At 37.8% G+C, this 14812-nt stretch overlaps 1 protein-coding gene across 1 annotated transcript; it reads left to right on the top strand.

Moving 5' to 3' along the window:
• Positions 1 to 759: 759 nt before the first annotated feature.
• NSUN7 (NOP2/Sun RNA methyltransferase family member 7) lies at positions 760 to 13749 on the top strand (the record flags this gene model as incomplete). Its single annotated transcript, XM_079534140.1, is given in 14 exon segments — positions 760 to 798; positions 1198 to 1249; positions 2328 to 2389; positions 2392 to 2641; positions 3045 to 3103; positions 4367 to 4497; positions 5733 to 5885; positions 7217 to 7400; positions 8186 to 8396; positions 9028 to 9171; positions 9911 to 10012; positions 10506 to 10629; positions 12069 to 12186; positions 13105 to 13749. Coding segments are annotated over 14 exon segments (2274 nt in total).
• Positions 13750 to 14812: the final 1063 nt, after the last annotated feature.

Here is a 14812-nt window from a genome sequence, read left to right as displayed (position 1 = left end):
ATAAAAGATTCTTGATGTAAACAATTGGAAAGTCTGGCTGCAAATAAAGGCCTGATCTGTCTATGTCCTTCAAGACCAAATCAAAGCAGAGGTTGAGATAGTTAAGACACCTGTGCAATTAACAAAAGCAAGCTGCTAATTTCAAGTACAGATGGATAGTGATAGGGCTGGTAAATGGGGTTACTCCTGTGTATTTCCAGGATTCCCAACCCTGTCCGACACTGTGGTGTTCTAATGCAATTATCTCTCCAAGTGTAGATAAGGTGTGTTTTTTTAAGCAGACACTGAATTTACAGGAATTCATGCTGTTTGGGGATTTAAATGTTAAAAAAAAACAACCGACCACTGACACCACAAAAAAGGGAGAGTGAGAGGCGTTGTCACCACGGAGAGACGGGGACTTCTGCAGAGCTCCTGCCATGGTAACCTTTGGGAAACACAGCTCCCATGGACACACGCATGCCGTTGCCAAGGCGGTTCTTGGCACTGCTTTGTGGCTTTTTGGTGCCTTATGTGAACCACAGAGAGCTCCAGCACGAGCTCTGCCTCTGCAGCCCCTCACATCACGGCCTCGTCCCTGCCACGGCACACCCCCAGAGGGGAGCTGGGGAAGCAGAAGCTGCCAGGAGAAAGCCCAGCTCTGCCCTCCCCACCCAGCCCTGGAGAGTGGTGCAGTCCGGCCTGGCAGCATGAGGCTGGGTTGGCACCTGTAGGTGCGGGCTGTTGGGACCCAGCAGGGCCAGCCGGGTGCTCGCTCCCATGGCTGCTGGAGGAGCCTGTGCCTATTTTTCTCCATTGGTAAGTGTACTAGCTGACAGGGCAGCGTGTCTCTCGTACTGGGAAGTGATGGTTGAAGAATCTTTAAAGGTTTGTACCTGCTGGTCTCAAGGCAGTTGTACAGGGTGGGTGTCCCATGGGGGCAGCAGGCAGGTGTTCAGCAGATCGCTCCTTCCCATGCAGCCTACATACAGCTCTGTGCTCGCTGCTTTCTTCCTGGAAGCCTGCAGCCTTCCTACCTTCCTGCTGCAGTTTGTCCTTGGGTAACAGTAACTGCGGGCAGGGAGGCTGCCTGCTTCTGTCATACCAATGATTTCAGAAGAAATTTTCACATCCCTTTGCACAGATAATGGCCACAACCAACGTCCCTCTTGCTTTGTGATGCTGCGGGTAATACGTGTGGAACTGCTGTGCTAACAGAACTTCCTGATCGTTGTAACTGGGACAGTGGGTTATGCCTTGGAAGCAGAAGGTGAGAAGACTCTTTCCTGTCCTTTTTCACAACCAACGTTGTCCTGAGCTGCATCTTTGGGAACCTGATGTTTGTCTTTATTTTTCCTTTCTCAACTGAGTAATCTGCTTGAGGTTCACTCATTTTTTCCACAGACAAATGGAATGGATCTTTTCTCCCTCCTCTGCTTATTCCCAGCTGTACTTCAGAGTCATTTGCTAGGGAATTATGGGCTGTCCTGGACAGACGCTGACTTGTGCCAGACTTGGAGAGGTTGGGGAGAGATGGCCTGAGCATCACCAATGCTGGGAAAAGAGCTTGAGCTCGGGACTGTTGGCTTAGCCAGGGGTATTTCATGGCTGCCTGCTAGAGAAGGAGCAGTTTACGTTCCGCCTTCTTCCCAGCCAGTGTGTTACTTTCCTCATTCTCTGGTACATTTTGTGTGAATGGGAAGAGTAAAGGGTAGAGGAAAACCGGATGCTAAGCAGGTATTATCACAGGAGAAGAGGCATGTAATTTGTCTCAAATGTTAGGGGAGCTAAAATACACACAGCTATTTTTCTGTGTGACAATTCAGCATGGTTCTGTTGTGTTTCTGTTCTCTAGTATTCTTCCCTAGACAGGTAAACTAATGTATGTATATCTTTGCTCTATCACTAGATTTGTCTTAGCATAGCTAGCCCTGTTCTGAACATTTGACCTGGCTTCTAAGCATTGTCATAAATGCACAGTACAATAACCAAAGCCTGTAGGGTAAATCAGATCTCTGTAATCTCTTTAGGGTTATTTATTATAATGCACTAGATTCTTGGAAACGAGTAACCAGTCTTCCTTGTATCTGTATTAGTGAAAACAAATAAGGTAAGTAAACTACTAAAAGTACTTCTCTAGGGTATGGAAGTTGATAGGCTTACACAAGTATATATGTATTTGCAGGGTTAGTGCCTAAAAACAAATGAATTCTATTGAAAACCTGAAAATGAAGGTAAAAAAGTATTCTAGTGAAAGAAAATTTCACAATTCAATGCAAACTTTTATTTTGTTTTGTTTTTTTTTGCAGGACTGTGACTTGCACTTGCACAATCAACAACTGCAAAAGTGCCGGGTTCTAAAAGTAACTTGGTGTCTTTTCATGAGGATGTTAGAAATTATACTTCAGAAACTTGAGTGAAAAGAAAATTTCAGATGAAAAAGGAGCTGCTGAGAAAAGAACAATGACTCTGATTAAAAAGAATGTCTGTCATGATTCTGTATACATAAACGCAGCTAAGATTTTTCAAGGCATTCATAATAAAAAGCCAAAGGATAGAATGTTAGTGCAATATGGTGATGACTCAGTATCCCCCATGCTGACTCTTAAAGATGAGTATTCCCAGCGTTTATCTTACGAACTCGCTTTCAGTGCTCTGAAATGTAAGTACAAAACTTTTTCAAGAATTGCCAGTAGAAATGATGTGGCAGAGAGAAGTACATGAATAAAACTATGTAGTTTCTGCCTGATGACAGAGATTTGGGCAATCTTTTGTAAATTAAGTAGTAATTTAGTACTAGACTAGTAGTATCCCTCAAATATTTAAATATAACTAAGTGTTGGTTATGTTTTATAGAATCAAACATTTAAAATCTGTACTTCTAAGGTAATTAGAGTTACTGTACATGAGTGAACTTTCACTTAATATTTATGATGTTCAAACTTTCAGATTTTTCTCTACTATTTTGTAAATATTTGCTGTTCTTGCATATAATTTAGTATTTCATAGTACAACTTGTCAATGTTTTCTTCTTCTTTTATTTTTTTTTTTTTTTTTTTTTCCAGATCAAGATCTCCTTGAAGAAATACTGCTAGATAGTCATGTTTACCCATGTCATTCAATAGTAAGTGAACATTTTATTTCAGATGGTTCTTTCCATATGGTAACCTGAGATCAAAATATGTCTATTCTTTTTCATTAGTTGTCCAAACTATGAATCTCCAGTCTTCTAGATGAGCTGTAATGAGATTCTTTGATGTTGCATCCCAATGCGGGGAATTATCTTCAGAAAAAGAAACTAAGAATGAATCATAATGCTTACTGCACTGTATTACTAGCTGTGTAATGTTGTCCATGAGCCAGGAAAAGTCACATAATAGGATACCAGCAACTGTGGTACTTGTCCAGGGAGTCTGACTCCTGGGTTCTGCCTATTTCTTGAACAAGACAAGGTAGTTCAAAATCTTATTTGCAAGCTCTCAGGAGCATCCTAACCAAACCTGCAGGCAAAGATCTTTTTGTCCTCTTCTCTTTCATGTGAAGCTCTCTGTTGAATGCATTGTATGGCTTGTCCGGTTTTAGTGAGTACAAAGAGCAAGGATTGCCCAAGTACAGAGACTGGGGCTTTTGAAGAAGCAAAGTGAAACTTTTGGATTCTATCTTGGTTCCCTTTGTCTTTACACTGAGTGGTGCTTTGGATAAAATAAAGAACAGCACTCAGTGCTTTCCATCCCACTTGAGTCACCTTGTGAGTGGTAAGTGTAGAGTGAACCATATCAGACAAAAGGAAACACTGAACCCAGTTTTCATTTCCTGGGCAAACTGTGTTATGAAAAGAAAATCTGGAGCAGGCAGAATAACCTGTTATTCTATTCTGTGGTGCCTTTGATGCTTTTTGATATTTACAAGATTAATTTGAACTGATGTTAATTGCATAGATTGATGTGATCAGGCAAATGATCCAGCAGTAACATTTGATTTTCAGCTTGTTTTTGCAAGGTGATGAGACTTAGGCAATTACATTTTGTGTTTGATGGTGTGCCTCTAGTAACTTGAGTTTTCTAGCTTGTATCAGTCATACTTGTGAGAAGGTAAGATGTATCCAAGGGTAATGGCAGCGCTGGTAATGCCTGTCTTTAAGAAGGAATTGCTGCCTACGTGTGTGGGAAGGAGATTTTACCATTGTTTTGAATGCTTGTGATGTAATGGCTTGAGCTCATCTGTTACTATATCCAAAGAATCCTATGAAAGAAACTGACAGAAAAAAATGTGTTTCATTGGAGTTGTTCTGTGTCTTACACAGGAGACTACTGCTTGATATGGACTTTTGTTTTCCAGAAATGTGGCAAAGTGCCTTGTTCTCTATTCAGCTGTTCTTCTGTTGCAGCCAGATGAATTAACCAGCCTGCTTCTTGTGATGCTTTATGACCTGCAAAACAGAGAGTTTGAAGCACGAGTGATATCTGATGAGGAGGAACCTATAGCAGAAGTTCAGGAAATAGAGAATTTTCTATTCAGGTACATGTGCTAAGAATTTTGTTGGTGGTGGTGGTATATAATAGCAGAAATACAGAATTTTATAGCAACTGCTTTTTTTCCCCCTGATGTTGAATATTGCAGATACCTTTTATCTTGAAATCTCGCAAAATTTCTTTTAATTTTTGATGAGAAAGTGATTTGAAGGGAAACTTTCTTACTCCTGTAATAAGAAAAACATTGCTAACAGCCTATATTGCAAATTATTTTACTAGAAATAGGTAGCTTATTCTGTAGCTCTTGAAACTACTTTCATATAATTTTAGGAAAAAATAAATGAAATATTTAGCAAACATTCATAAATATATCTACACTCATTCATAAATTGTATAGTTCACCATACATTTGCTAAACATTCATAAATACGTTGCACAAAAGGCATCAATGTGTATCATAAATGTTACACTCAAAAATGTGAATGTAATAGTCAAGTGCCAAAGGGTTATAGAATGGAACAGCGTTCCTTTATTTAGCAATATTGCTATTATGAAAGTTTGTTAAATACATATTAAGTAATTAGAGGGGGAAAAAAAAGACAATAGGTAAAATAAACATTTTAAGGAGTGTTCAAGTGTACATTTCCAAAGTCTCTGCCATTTCTTAGACAGAATTGTACTGCTAGATGTAGAATAGCCCTAAAATTTCAGGAGCACCCTATGTGCAAGGAGGGCAGACAGTGATATATCTTAACACTAATAAATTTTATTTGTTCTGAAGTATCACACATCATAAATAGGCATAAAGTTTTGGGAAGAAAAGGCCAGAAATATTCAGTCTGACGTTTTCATGTAATAACAAAACCACCTCCTGGCTGCCATCACAATTCTGTCATTTCTCTACTGGTTAGAGGTCTCCTTTCTTTATGCTTATATTTCAATCATTGAATCTCCAGCAAAAGTGTGATTATATTCCGTAGATTGCAGTTCTGAATCCATATTTTCTCTCCCCCTCCAATTTTTAATATTTTATTTTTCACAACTTTTGGAGATTTGTTTTGTATTCATCTGCCATAATTCCAGACCTGTGTACTGAAAGGCAGTAGTCTCAGCCATCTGCTCTGCAGTAAAATACCTGCACCTATATATTTTCTCTATGAGCTTGCAAAGCTAAATCTCGCTGTTGATGTCCAAGCAAGAGACTTTTAATAGAAATGTTGCCTGTAAGTAGTCGGTGCCAACATTTAAAAAACATAGTAAGCTTATGACTATATTTTTTAGGTTTAGGATCAAATTGGCAGCCGCACTAGCAAGATGTCGCATCAAGCATGATGCTCTTTCAATTGAACACTTTCTACCAGAAACTATAAGGAAGCACGAACAAAGAGCTTCTGCCTTGCCTTTATGTGCTTGGATAAACACATTGAAGACCAGGTAACATCTTAAAAGTGTCACCTAATATTTTAGTTTTTACATATGTGATCGGATAGTTTGCTGTACTCTTGTAACATTTCCAGGCTAGTTGATTGCTGGTAATTTAAATTTCTTATAAAAGTCCTGCTTAGTAGAACAATGTTAGACTATGCTGGTTGTTTGTTTTAAAGTTTCTATATATTGCAGTAACTGTATTAATGAACTGTAAATGGAAGATATGAACGAGTTTGTTACAGACTATTGCTTACGAGGATATTCACCAAACAAGTAGGTTTTTTTCCTGACTTGATCTCCCTACGAGAGCAAATAAATTCCGTGATGAAAATAAGAGAAAATTTTGTAAAAAGCAGGTGATATTCAAGTTCTTTTCCTACCTAAGCCATTCTGTGCATATTGGTATAAGAAATTATAAGAATTGGCAGAGGGTGCTAAGACAGATAAAATGCTTCAAAGCAGTATTTATTATGTAAAGATTGTGTCAAATACTAATGATTCTTTTAATCATCATTCACTGTGTCATTGAGTGTGTAAGGCTGGTGTTTCCAGTCTCGTTATCCATTCTGTTATTACAAATAATGCATTTTATCGTGTATTCAGGAGTTTTTAATACTTTTGTCTTGGACCAATACTCTGTGCTTATAGGTGGTTATGGTGTTCTTAAGAAAAAGTATCTGATTGCAATCTTTCACCCTTTAGCTCAGATTGAGATTTAAAGGCTGCAGTGTTGACCCTACCTTTGAAACACCACGTAAGCTCATAGCACTGTCTAAAACTGCAATTCAACATTCAAGTTTTGGTATATATGCCTTTAAACCTTCATGATATTTGAATTGCAAACCTCAGCATTTATGCCTTTATTACATTCACACAAGGATTACTTCAGATAGTAATTGTTAAATTCATTGGCAAACTGGGATATGTTAAAAGCAATTAAAAGAACCAAGCTATTCTGGCAGTAAATTTGTTACAGGGTCTCCTGAGCTCAAGGACATCTATATATTGCTGCTTTGAATCATTCTCTGGAGACACACAGCTCCTTCTTCATCTGTGTTATCTCACTTACTAACCTAGGAGTCAAAACAAGAACCTCAAAGCCTGCAGTAGTGTGATTTCCCCTCCTGTGTCAGATAGTACTACTATTTTATGTGTGTGTGTGTAATCTATACAGATGTTTTATACACAGATGCAATATGCCTTATACAGCCACAGGTGTAGGGATGTGTACACCAGTGTAGACATCGAAGAAATAAAAGTCAGTGATCAACATCAGTGTGAGTGATGTTGCTTATGAAGGTGGTGTATATTTAATGGTCAGAACTGTATGTTAACAGCCTTCAAGATGTCTTCAGAGATCTGAAGAGTAAGGGATTCACTGAAGTTGAATCTGTGTCAGACTTGAGCGGTTACACATACTGTTTGGACCAGCATTGCCACAACGTCTTGTTTTTCCCTTCCTCTCTTAAAGACGAACTGCTTAATTTAGATCTATTTGCAGATTGCAAGCTCTTACTGCAGGTGAGTTGGTGCCGCCCTTGAGTGAGTAATATCAACCTGCAAAGCAAAATGATGCTTTGCATTCAAGTAAGGTCATGTGCTGTGTGCCTGCCCTATTACATTAGGCAGGCAGAAACATACTCTGAGAAGTTTTTGGACATGTTTAAAAATCAGAAGTTCAGAAACAGAGTTCATTTATTAAGATTTGCATGACAATATTAGTACTCATAATTCATAATTACAGTTATAATAATAAAACGTTGTAAAATTAATTTTAAAAATGCCAAAAGTGATTGAAAATGTGGCTGCACTTCTGAAAATATGAGGAAAGTTTCTGTGTATCTCAGTGTACATTATCCCCAGTTAGAGGATGACAGTATGCAAATATTCATGTCCTGCAGCTGAAGAGGAATATTATGAATATTTCTGATGGTATAATGATAAACAGAACAGAATAATTCAGGTTAGAAGGATCATAGAATCACAGGAATGATAGAAAGGTTGAAGTTGAAAGGGACCTTTAAAAATGCAGTTCCACCCAACTTGCCATGGGCAGGAGCACCTTCCATGATCACATTGCCCAGAGCCTTCTGATTTAAGTGAAATTTAGTGATTTTGACTTAAGATGCTTGATTTTGTCTTCTTAAAAATTCCATATTAGCCACTGTATGTGATTAGTTTTTTCTCCTCCTCTCTTTTCTATTTATCATGAAAATAGCAAATTAATTTCCTAATTTGGAAAAGATTGATGCTCAGAGAAACCCAAATAGTTGGTAACACTGAATTTTTGCGTCACTGTTTTATAGGATAAGTCTCGCAGCCTTGCTGTACATTCTGTGCAGGCACTGTTGAGTACGGATGATGATGTTATTGTGGCTCACCTGGGTTCCCACCTCACCGTCGCTCATATGTCGGCACTGAGAAATCACAGCACGTCCACAGTTTTTGTTTGTGGTATAAAAACTTCTGCAAAAGCAGCTGAACTGGGAGACTTGTTCAGTCACATGGGATGTAAAAGTATGTGTTGAAACAGTTGGTATGTTGAAGGTATTGTAAATAGATTTTGATGGAGTTTGTGATAACTATAAACGGGTCATAAATCTATCAGAATTTAGAGATCCCTTCTTTGAAGATTTGGGAGGGTAGTAATAGATTATTTTTGTCATAGAGTGAACTGACAACTCCTTAGCTACAATCAGGCTCAACAAGGTTGCAGATTATCCAGATTCCTGAAATGTTACAGTGAAGTTCTCCACATAAGTAGTTCCTGTGTAATGGCTGGGATCTGCAAACTGCGGCATCTGTGTATCTGGTGTCATGTCTGTTGCTTTTCAGGTTGATTTCTACCTGTTTCTGAGATTGCTAATCCAAAATTTATACATTTGTCCAGTTTACCCAGAAGATGTGATCAAACAGTAACAAGATGGCAATGCCAATCAGCAGTCTCTTCAGTGGAAGATGCTAAGGCTTAATCACTCAGTCTGCCTGAAATCAGTGGGATGTTGGGGGGTTTGGTCCAGCAGGCTGTAGCTTTGTGGAATTTTGTGTAACATTGCTGTCTCTTCAACCCCATCACTTTAAAATTAGGCAGGCTTGCTTTAGTGTTGAACTGCTGAGTTAACCACCCCACCTTTTTGTTTTATTTCAGATATTCAGTTGTTGCATGAAGACTTCACTGAGATTGAACCGAAAGATCCCAGGCTTCAAAATGCAAAAGTCATTTTGTTGATACCACAGTGCTCTGGGCTGAGTTTTAGTAATCCAATAGATTTTATTTTGACTGAACATGGAGGTAACTTCTGATACCATAGCTAATGCATGCTTTCTGGTAGAAATATTTCCTTAGCTATTGTGATTTGAACAATACAGCTGCTCTGATAAAATGTAATCTTTTTAAAAGACAAACAACACGCACAAAACTTCCTTTAAACTACTATAAAAGATATATTAATGACTTGCATAATTCTCTGTGTGTGACATATATGCAGACTACAATGGAAAAACAGAAGAGAATAATGTATAATCAATTACTCAGATTTTTCCATATAAAGTGAGCAGGATGTATTTGTCCTATTTTAGAATTCTTAATAAGAAAACAAAATCTTTCTGTGTGGTACTGAAGGGCTAGGAGCATTTTGTGAAGGCAATTTCAAGTCAGTGGCATGAAGTTTGAGGGTTATTCTGGGGAGAAGAGTATATATTTATATTGCCTTCCTTTTCAAGCAAAAAACCAAAATTTATGTCAATATACGAGTACATGATTTTTTATTAATCACACTCCTTTAATGACTATTTGTAATACTCATTGTTCAGCTTTCATTAAACAGAAACAAAGAAGAGGCAGTAGCAATTAGAGGTAAACTTGACAAGGAAAGAATTGCTTAGGCACTCGTAGTATCGTAATCCATAAGGCCTGCCTTCTCACTGTACCAGTGACCATCAGGTCTGCTACCCAAGCCTTTTGTGCAAACTGAATGTTAAGACAAGACCAAGAGCAGCCATGTTAATAAATGACAACTCTTTGTATATAGATGCAGGATTGCTGAAAGACCTCTACCAAGGATCTGTGTCTAAGGACAAGCTCTGTATTCTCGCTGAGAAGCAGCTGAATGAGTTGATGCATGCAATGAAATGTAAGTGTGCTGGCAAGCAGGTTCCTGAAAAGATTTTCTTATACTGTCAATTTGATTGTACTGCAACCAGATTTATATCATTAAAGATACACCGATTAGCCTATGAGTTAACAGTAAATGTTTAACTTCCAAATTATGATTTCTTCAAGCAAGGGTTTTTGTGTTGTGATATTCACCAGCCATTAATACAACAGCATAAACAACTGCCTGAGTCAGGCTCATTTTGGCTAAGTTGTAAATGTAGTCTATCTTCAAACTGCCACTTTCTTCTGCCTTTTCTTTAGCAGATGTGTGAAAAGACAGCCCTGAATTTGTGCTGAAATCTGCTAGTATTTGAAAAGATTTCAATTGTTAAAAAGCTCACATGCAGGAGAGCGTATTTTATTGGTAAAAATAGCATACAAGCATAATTTTCATACTGGTTTTAGTCCTTACTAAACCACTGTGTTTCAAGGATTTTAACATTGAAGTCTCTTAAAATCTTCTTTTGTAGTTCAAGTACAATCTATTGTTTACTGCACTTCTTCAGTTTACCCAGAAGAGAATGAACAAGTAGTGCAAAAAGCACTGGAATTTTGTGTGAAAGGAAAAAAACTAAAAGCATTCAGGCCATTCAGGTATGGTATGAATAGTTTTGTCTATATAAAACTTGAAGTAGCATAGTTCTTAACCTAGTCCAATCTGTGTCTTGTATTAGATTAACAATATCAGCTTCAGCTGTCCCTGATTCCATTCTTTTTGATAAGAGATATGAAGTTGTTCCTAATGTTTTCATTTATTGCTTTCCCCCAATAGAAGAGAACTTATATTTCTTTATATCACAGAATAATTTATTAAAAAAAAAAAAAAAGTTTTTTTTTTCAGGAGGTTTGATTTTTTTTTTTCTTCAGGAAAAAAATTTTGTCTGAGACAAAAAACCTCCCATAAGAAATTTTCTCAGAAATCCTAAAACCTCTTCAGTGTTTTGTAGAAATATCATGAAACTTGTCATAGCACCACATCACACTTTTGCTTTGAAATACTGGATGATCACAGATAATAGGTAATGTAAAAGTGCATTGGAATTTTTTGCAAAACTCAGCAATTTTGTGGCTGAGGATGGGTGGAACTTCATAAATGATGATTCTAGAATTAGCTCATCCTTCACTGTCATGCACAGATCTTGGATTTTTGTCCCAGTACCATGAAGGTGCTGGCAGCCAGTGTAGACAAAGCAGTAACAGAATACCATAAATGAGATACAGTGTGATCATGCTTGTCTTAAGGTGAAAGCTCAAGCTTTCCTTATGTAAGTATTCCTTATCATCGTTCCTCATGCATTTCTCTTAGCATGAGGTAACTCGATTTACTAGAAATACAGAACCCAGTGAAAAATTCTGAGCACCTGTGCTCAGAGTATAGCAGCTCTGAAAGAAACAAGTCGTGCTGATAAAATGTCCTTTGGGATCATCACAGATACTCTTCTGTCTTGTGACAGACTTGTTCTTGGCCTTATGAACCAAATCACTGCCATCTGTTTTGTAACAGCTGGGAATTGCTGGAGTGTAGGGGGAATGTGGGAAAAGGAGACTTCCTTCCTTCCTGCCTTGTTGATGCATCACAAAACAGTAAATTGAAAAAAAAATACAACTGGAGCCCTGGTAGTTGAGTATGGCAAATAGGATATCTAACTTACCTAAATTATTTATTAAGAGCATACAGTTATTGACTCAAAGTCAACCTCTTTATAATTTCTATGTACTGCTGAGTGCCTTCAGAGCATTCCCACGTTCCTGGACAACTCGATTATCCAGCTATGGCAGACTCAAGAAAGAATGCAATTCTTAATTATGTTGATATACATTCATTATTTGGTGGTTAATGTAATTTAATATTGAAAATAACTCTCAAAAGATTAATTATCATGTCTTGATTAGCCCTTCTGTTTAAAAAAGAATGAAGATAGGTTTTATAAAACTTTCATTTGCAAGACATGCTTTACAAATCACTTTTAATGTATCCGTGGTTTTTTTCCTTGTATATTCTTATTTCTTGGTCATTTCTTCCTTTTTGTCAGACTGATTCCTCCTGTTCTTCCTGCTTGCTCCAACCCAGAGTCCTGCACTGATTCTTTTTTCAAAATAGAACCATCAGAAATTTCCAGCGGCTGTTTTCTGGCTGTTATAGCAAGAGAGGTAAGAAAACTAAAATTTAAAATCACAGAAGAGAACAATTATCATTTTCCACAAAAAGAATACATAAATGGAACATGTGAAAATAATTAATTTTTAAGATTTCTTGAAAAAAACGAAGAGTTGGTGAGCAAAGCTACAGCTTTTCTAGAAGTACCTTCAATTGAAATGTGCACAATATTTTAGGCTGAACACAGCTCTTCTACGTGTATTTTCATTTTGGAGCAGTTGTGGTCAGAGCAATCTCTTTATCTAGGTCTGTGCAAGGAATATTTGGAGGAAATGTTTGTTTCAAACCTTGGAATGAGCTAGACAGCTTGGGATTAGATTCGTTCTAAGTGGTGTCTAGTGAAGTTATTGGTTAGGTCTGTATGTATCATCAGAATGTGCCAGTATGCAAGCAGGCAGTGTCACCAGCATGGATTAAGACTGCATTACAACTTGCATTAAATGGATAGGAATGTTTCCTTTCTAAACTAACTAATGCAAATCTGGGCTGAAAGGCAGGGAAACTTTGCTGAGTAAACAGAAAAGCCTTAGCATGATTTCCTGAGGAAAGACCTTAGAAGGATGATTTGCATTTGAGTATCAAGCTTTTCATCTTGTGGCTGAGAGCAGTAGAGCTTTTTCACCAAAAAGGGGGAAGGGGCTTTCGAAGCCCACAAGGTTTAAATAATCATGCTGTGCAGACATTTGTCTACCGAAGTCCAGAACTCATTTTCCCTCTTCTGGCCCGTAGAGGGCAAAGTCTCTGGAAGAGCAAATGTTCAGACAGCACTTAACACAAGTCAGGGCCTTTATTTATTGAGCAGTGATTCTGCCATGCCTTTCTTGTGGAGTAGATATTGAGGAATCTGGGCTTACTGAATTGACTTTACAGCTGTTTCCTCAATTTATTATTCTTTCCTTTGAAATTTGCAGACAGACTCTTCCAAAAATGTGTCCGCTAAAGATATTTTGTCTCAAGCTGCAGCAAAAGGACTACTACTAGACAGCATTCTAGGTAAATCAAAGGAAGAAGAGAAGCAAGGGAAAGTAGCACAACATGGAAGTGATGCTACTCATACTTGCATAGAGCCAAAGACTGCTGCGGTCCCTCACCCTGAAGCTGTATCTAACAGGAAAGCTGCAGTTGTAGTATCCAAAGTTGAAAGCAAACGAAAAAAAAAGAATTCCGACCAACCAAGAGGTCACATTCAGCTGAAGAAACCTACCATCAACCCAGCTTCAGACACAGGTGTTTCTAAAGTGCCAAAGCACACATCTGTTGTCAAGGTGCACAGAAAGCAGACACAAGCTAGAAAGCCACGTGCAGAATGTAAAAAAATGGTCAAGCCACGTGCAGAATGTAAAAAAATGGTCACAGTGAAGCTAGTGGAAATAGTTTTTCCTCCAACGATATCACCATATGGACATCCTCAAGGAAACCAACACAAGATGCCAGCTCATATCTCTCTGCTCCAGTCCAGACAGAGGAATAGAAGTTTGAGGGACAGAGAACCTCCTCAACCCATGTCTAAAGTGGTCAAACCAACAGTGCTCAGAAATTCTAACTCAGGGCTGTAAGAATCTTCAAACTTTCCCCTAACTTTTTAGAAAGGTAAAGATTCCTCTATGTATTTATTCATGCACGTAGATTGCAATATACCTTTATTCATTACAGTCTTACTGTGAGACTAATTCTCAGATATTTGCATGGAAATAGCTATGTTAGCCATTTAAAACCAAAAATTACATTTTAAAGTAAATGCAGCTCAGTTGCGTAAGGCTGGGGGAGTCAGGTGAAAAATACTGCAGCTATAGCTATTTGCTATAGACTTTTAAATGACAAGTTATAGCACACCGTTTTTGTAAATTACCTTTTGGGCTGTGACACACAGAAACTAAGCCTTACATAGTAAGCTGGTTCAGTTTTATCTCTCAAGCTGGATGTGAATTTTTCTACAAACAGCTGGCCAAGTACATTTGAGCCCATGGGCTTTCCAGTATTAATTCCTTTGGTTTCCACTCACAGGTGCTTAAAAATATTATAAAGGGAAACTATATAAATATTACGATGCATTATCATGTCAATTCAGTATTTTTAGTAACATCAACCAAAACATAGCTCTTTTCACATCAGATAAGCAGCTATTATCTAAGTTATTTTTATAAATAGTGTAACTATTTATTTGAATAATGACTTGAACACAAGGACTGAATAAGTTTTCCACTGTTGAGAAATCAGCAGTGGGAACCTAACCTGTTCCCTGTTGCTAACAAATGCAGAATAAATGGTGAATATCTACATTCGTCTGAGCACAATGTAATAAGTGACTTAGTACTAAATATGGGCAGTATGAACAGAAAAAGTAATTCAGGATTTGTTAGCAACTGTTCGTTATGACAGTTGGTAAGAGTTTATTGAATGTAAACACACCAAGTGTCAGCAATATGATATGGAATCTTAAGGATTTAGACCCATGCAGAGAAAATGTTTTAACATCTTTATTTTCTTCCTGTCCACATCAGCCAACGTAGATGAACAAGCTTTAGAAGAAGGGACGTGTTACACCATTGGCACAGAGAACTGCTTCTTCTTCATCAGATAAATATTACTACTCCACTGAATCAGTGAAAAATTCTGTTC

The sequence above is a fragment of the Tetrao urogallus genome, assembly GCF_951394365.1.
Source record: "Tetrao urogallus genome assembly, chromosome: 4".
Taxonomy (NCBI): Eukaryota; Metazoa; Chordata; class Aves; order Galliformes; family Phasianidae; genus Tetrao; species Tetrao urogallus.
Note: the sequence above shows the minus strand (reverse complement) of the source record. Positions and strands in the feature narration are given on the sequence as shown.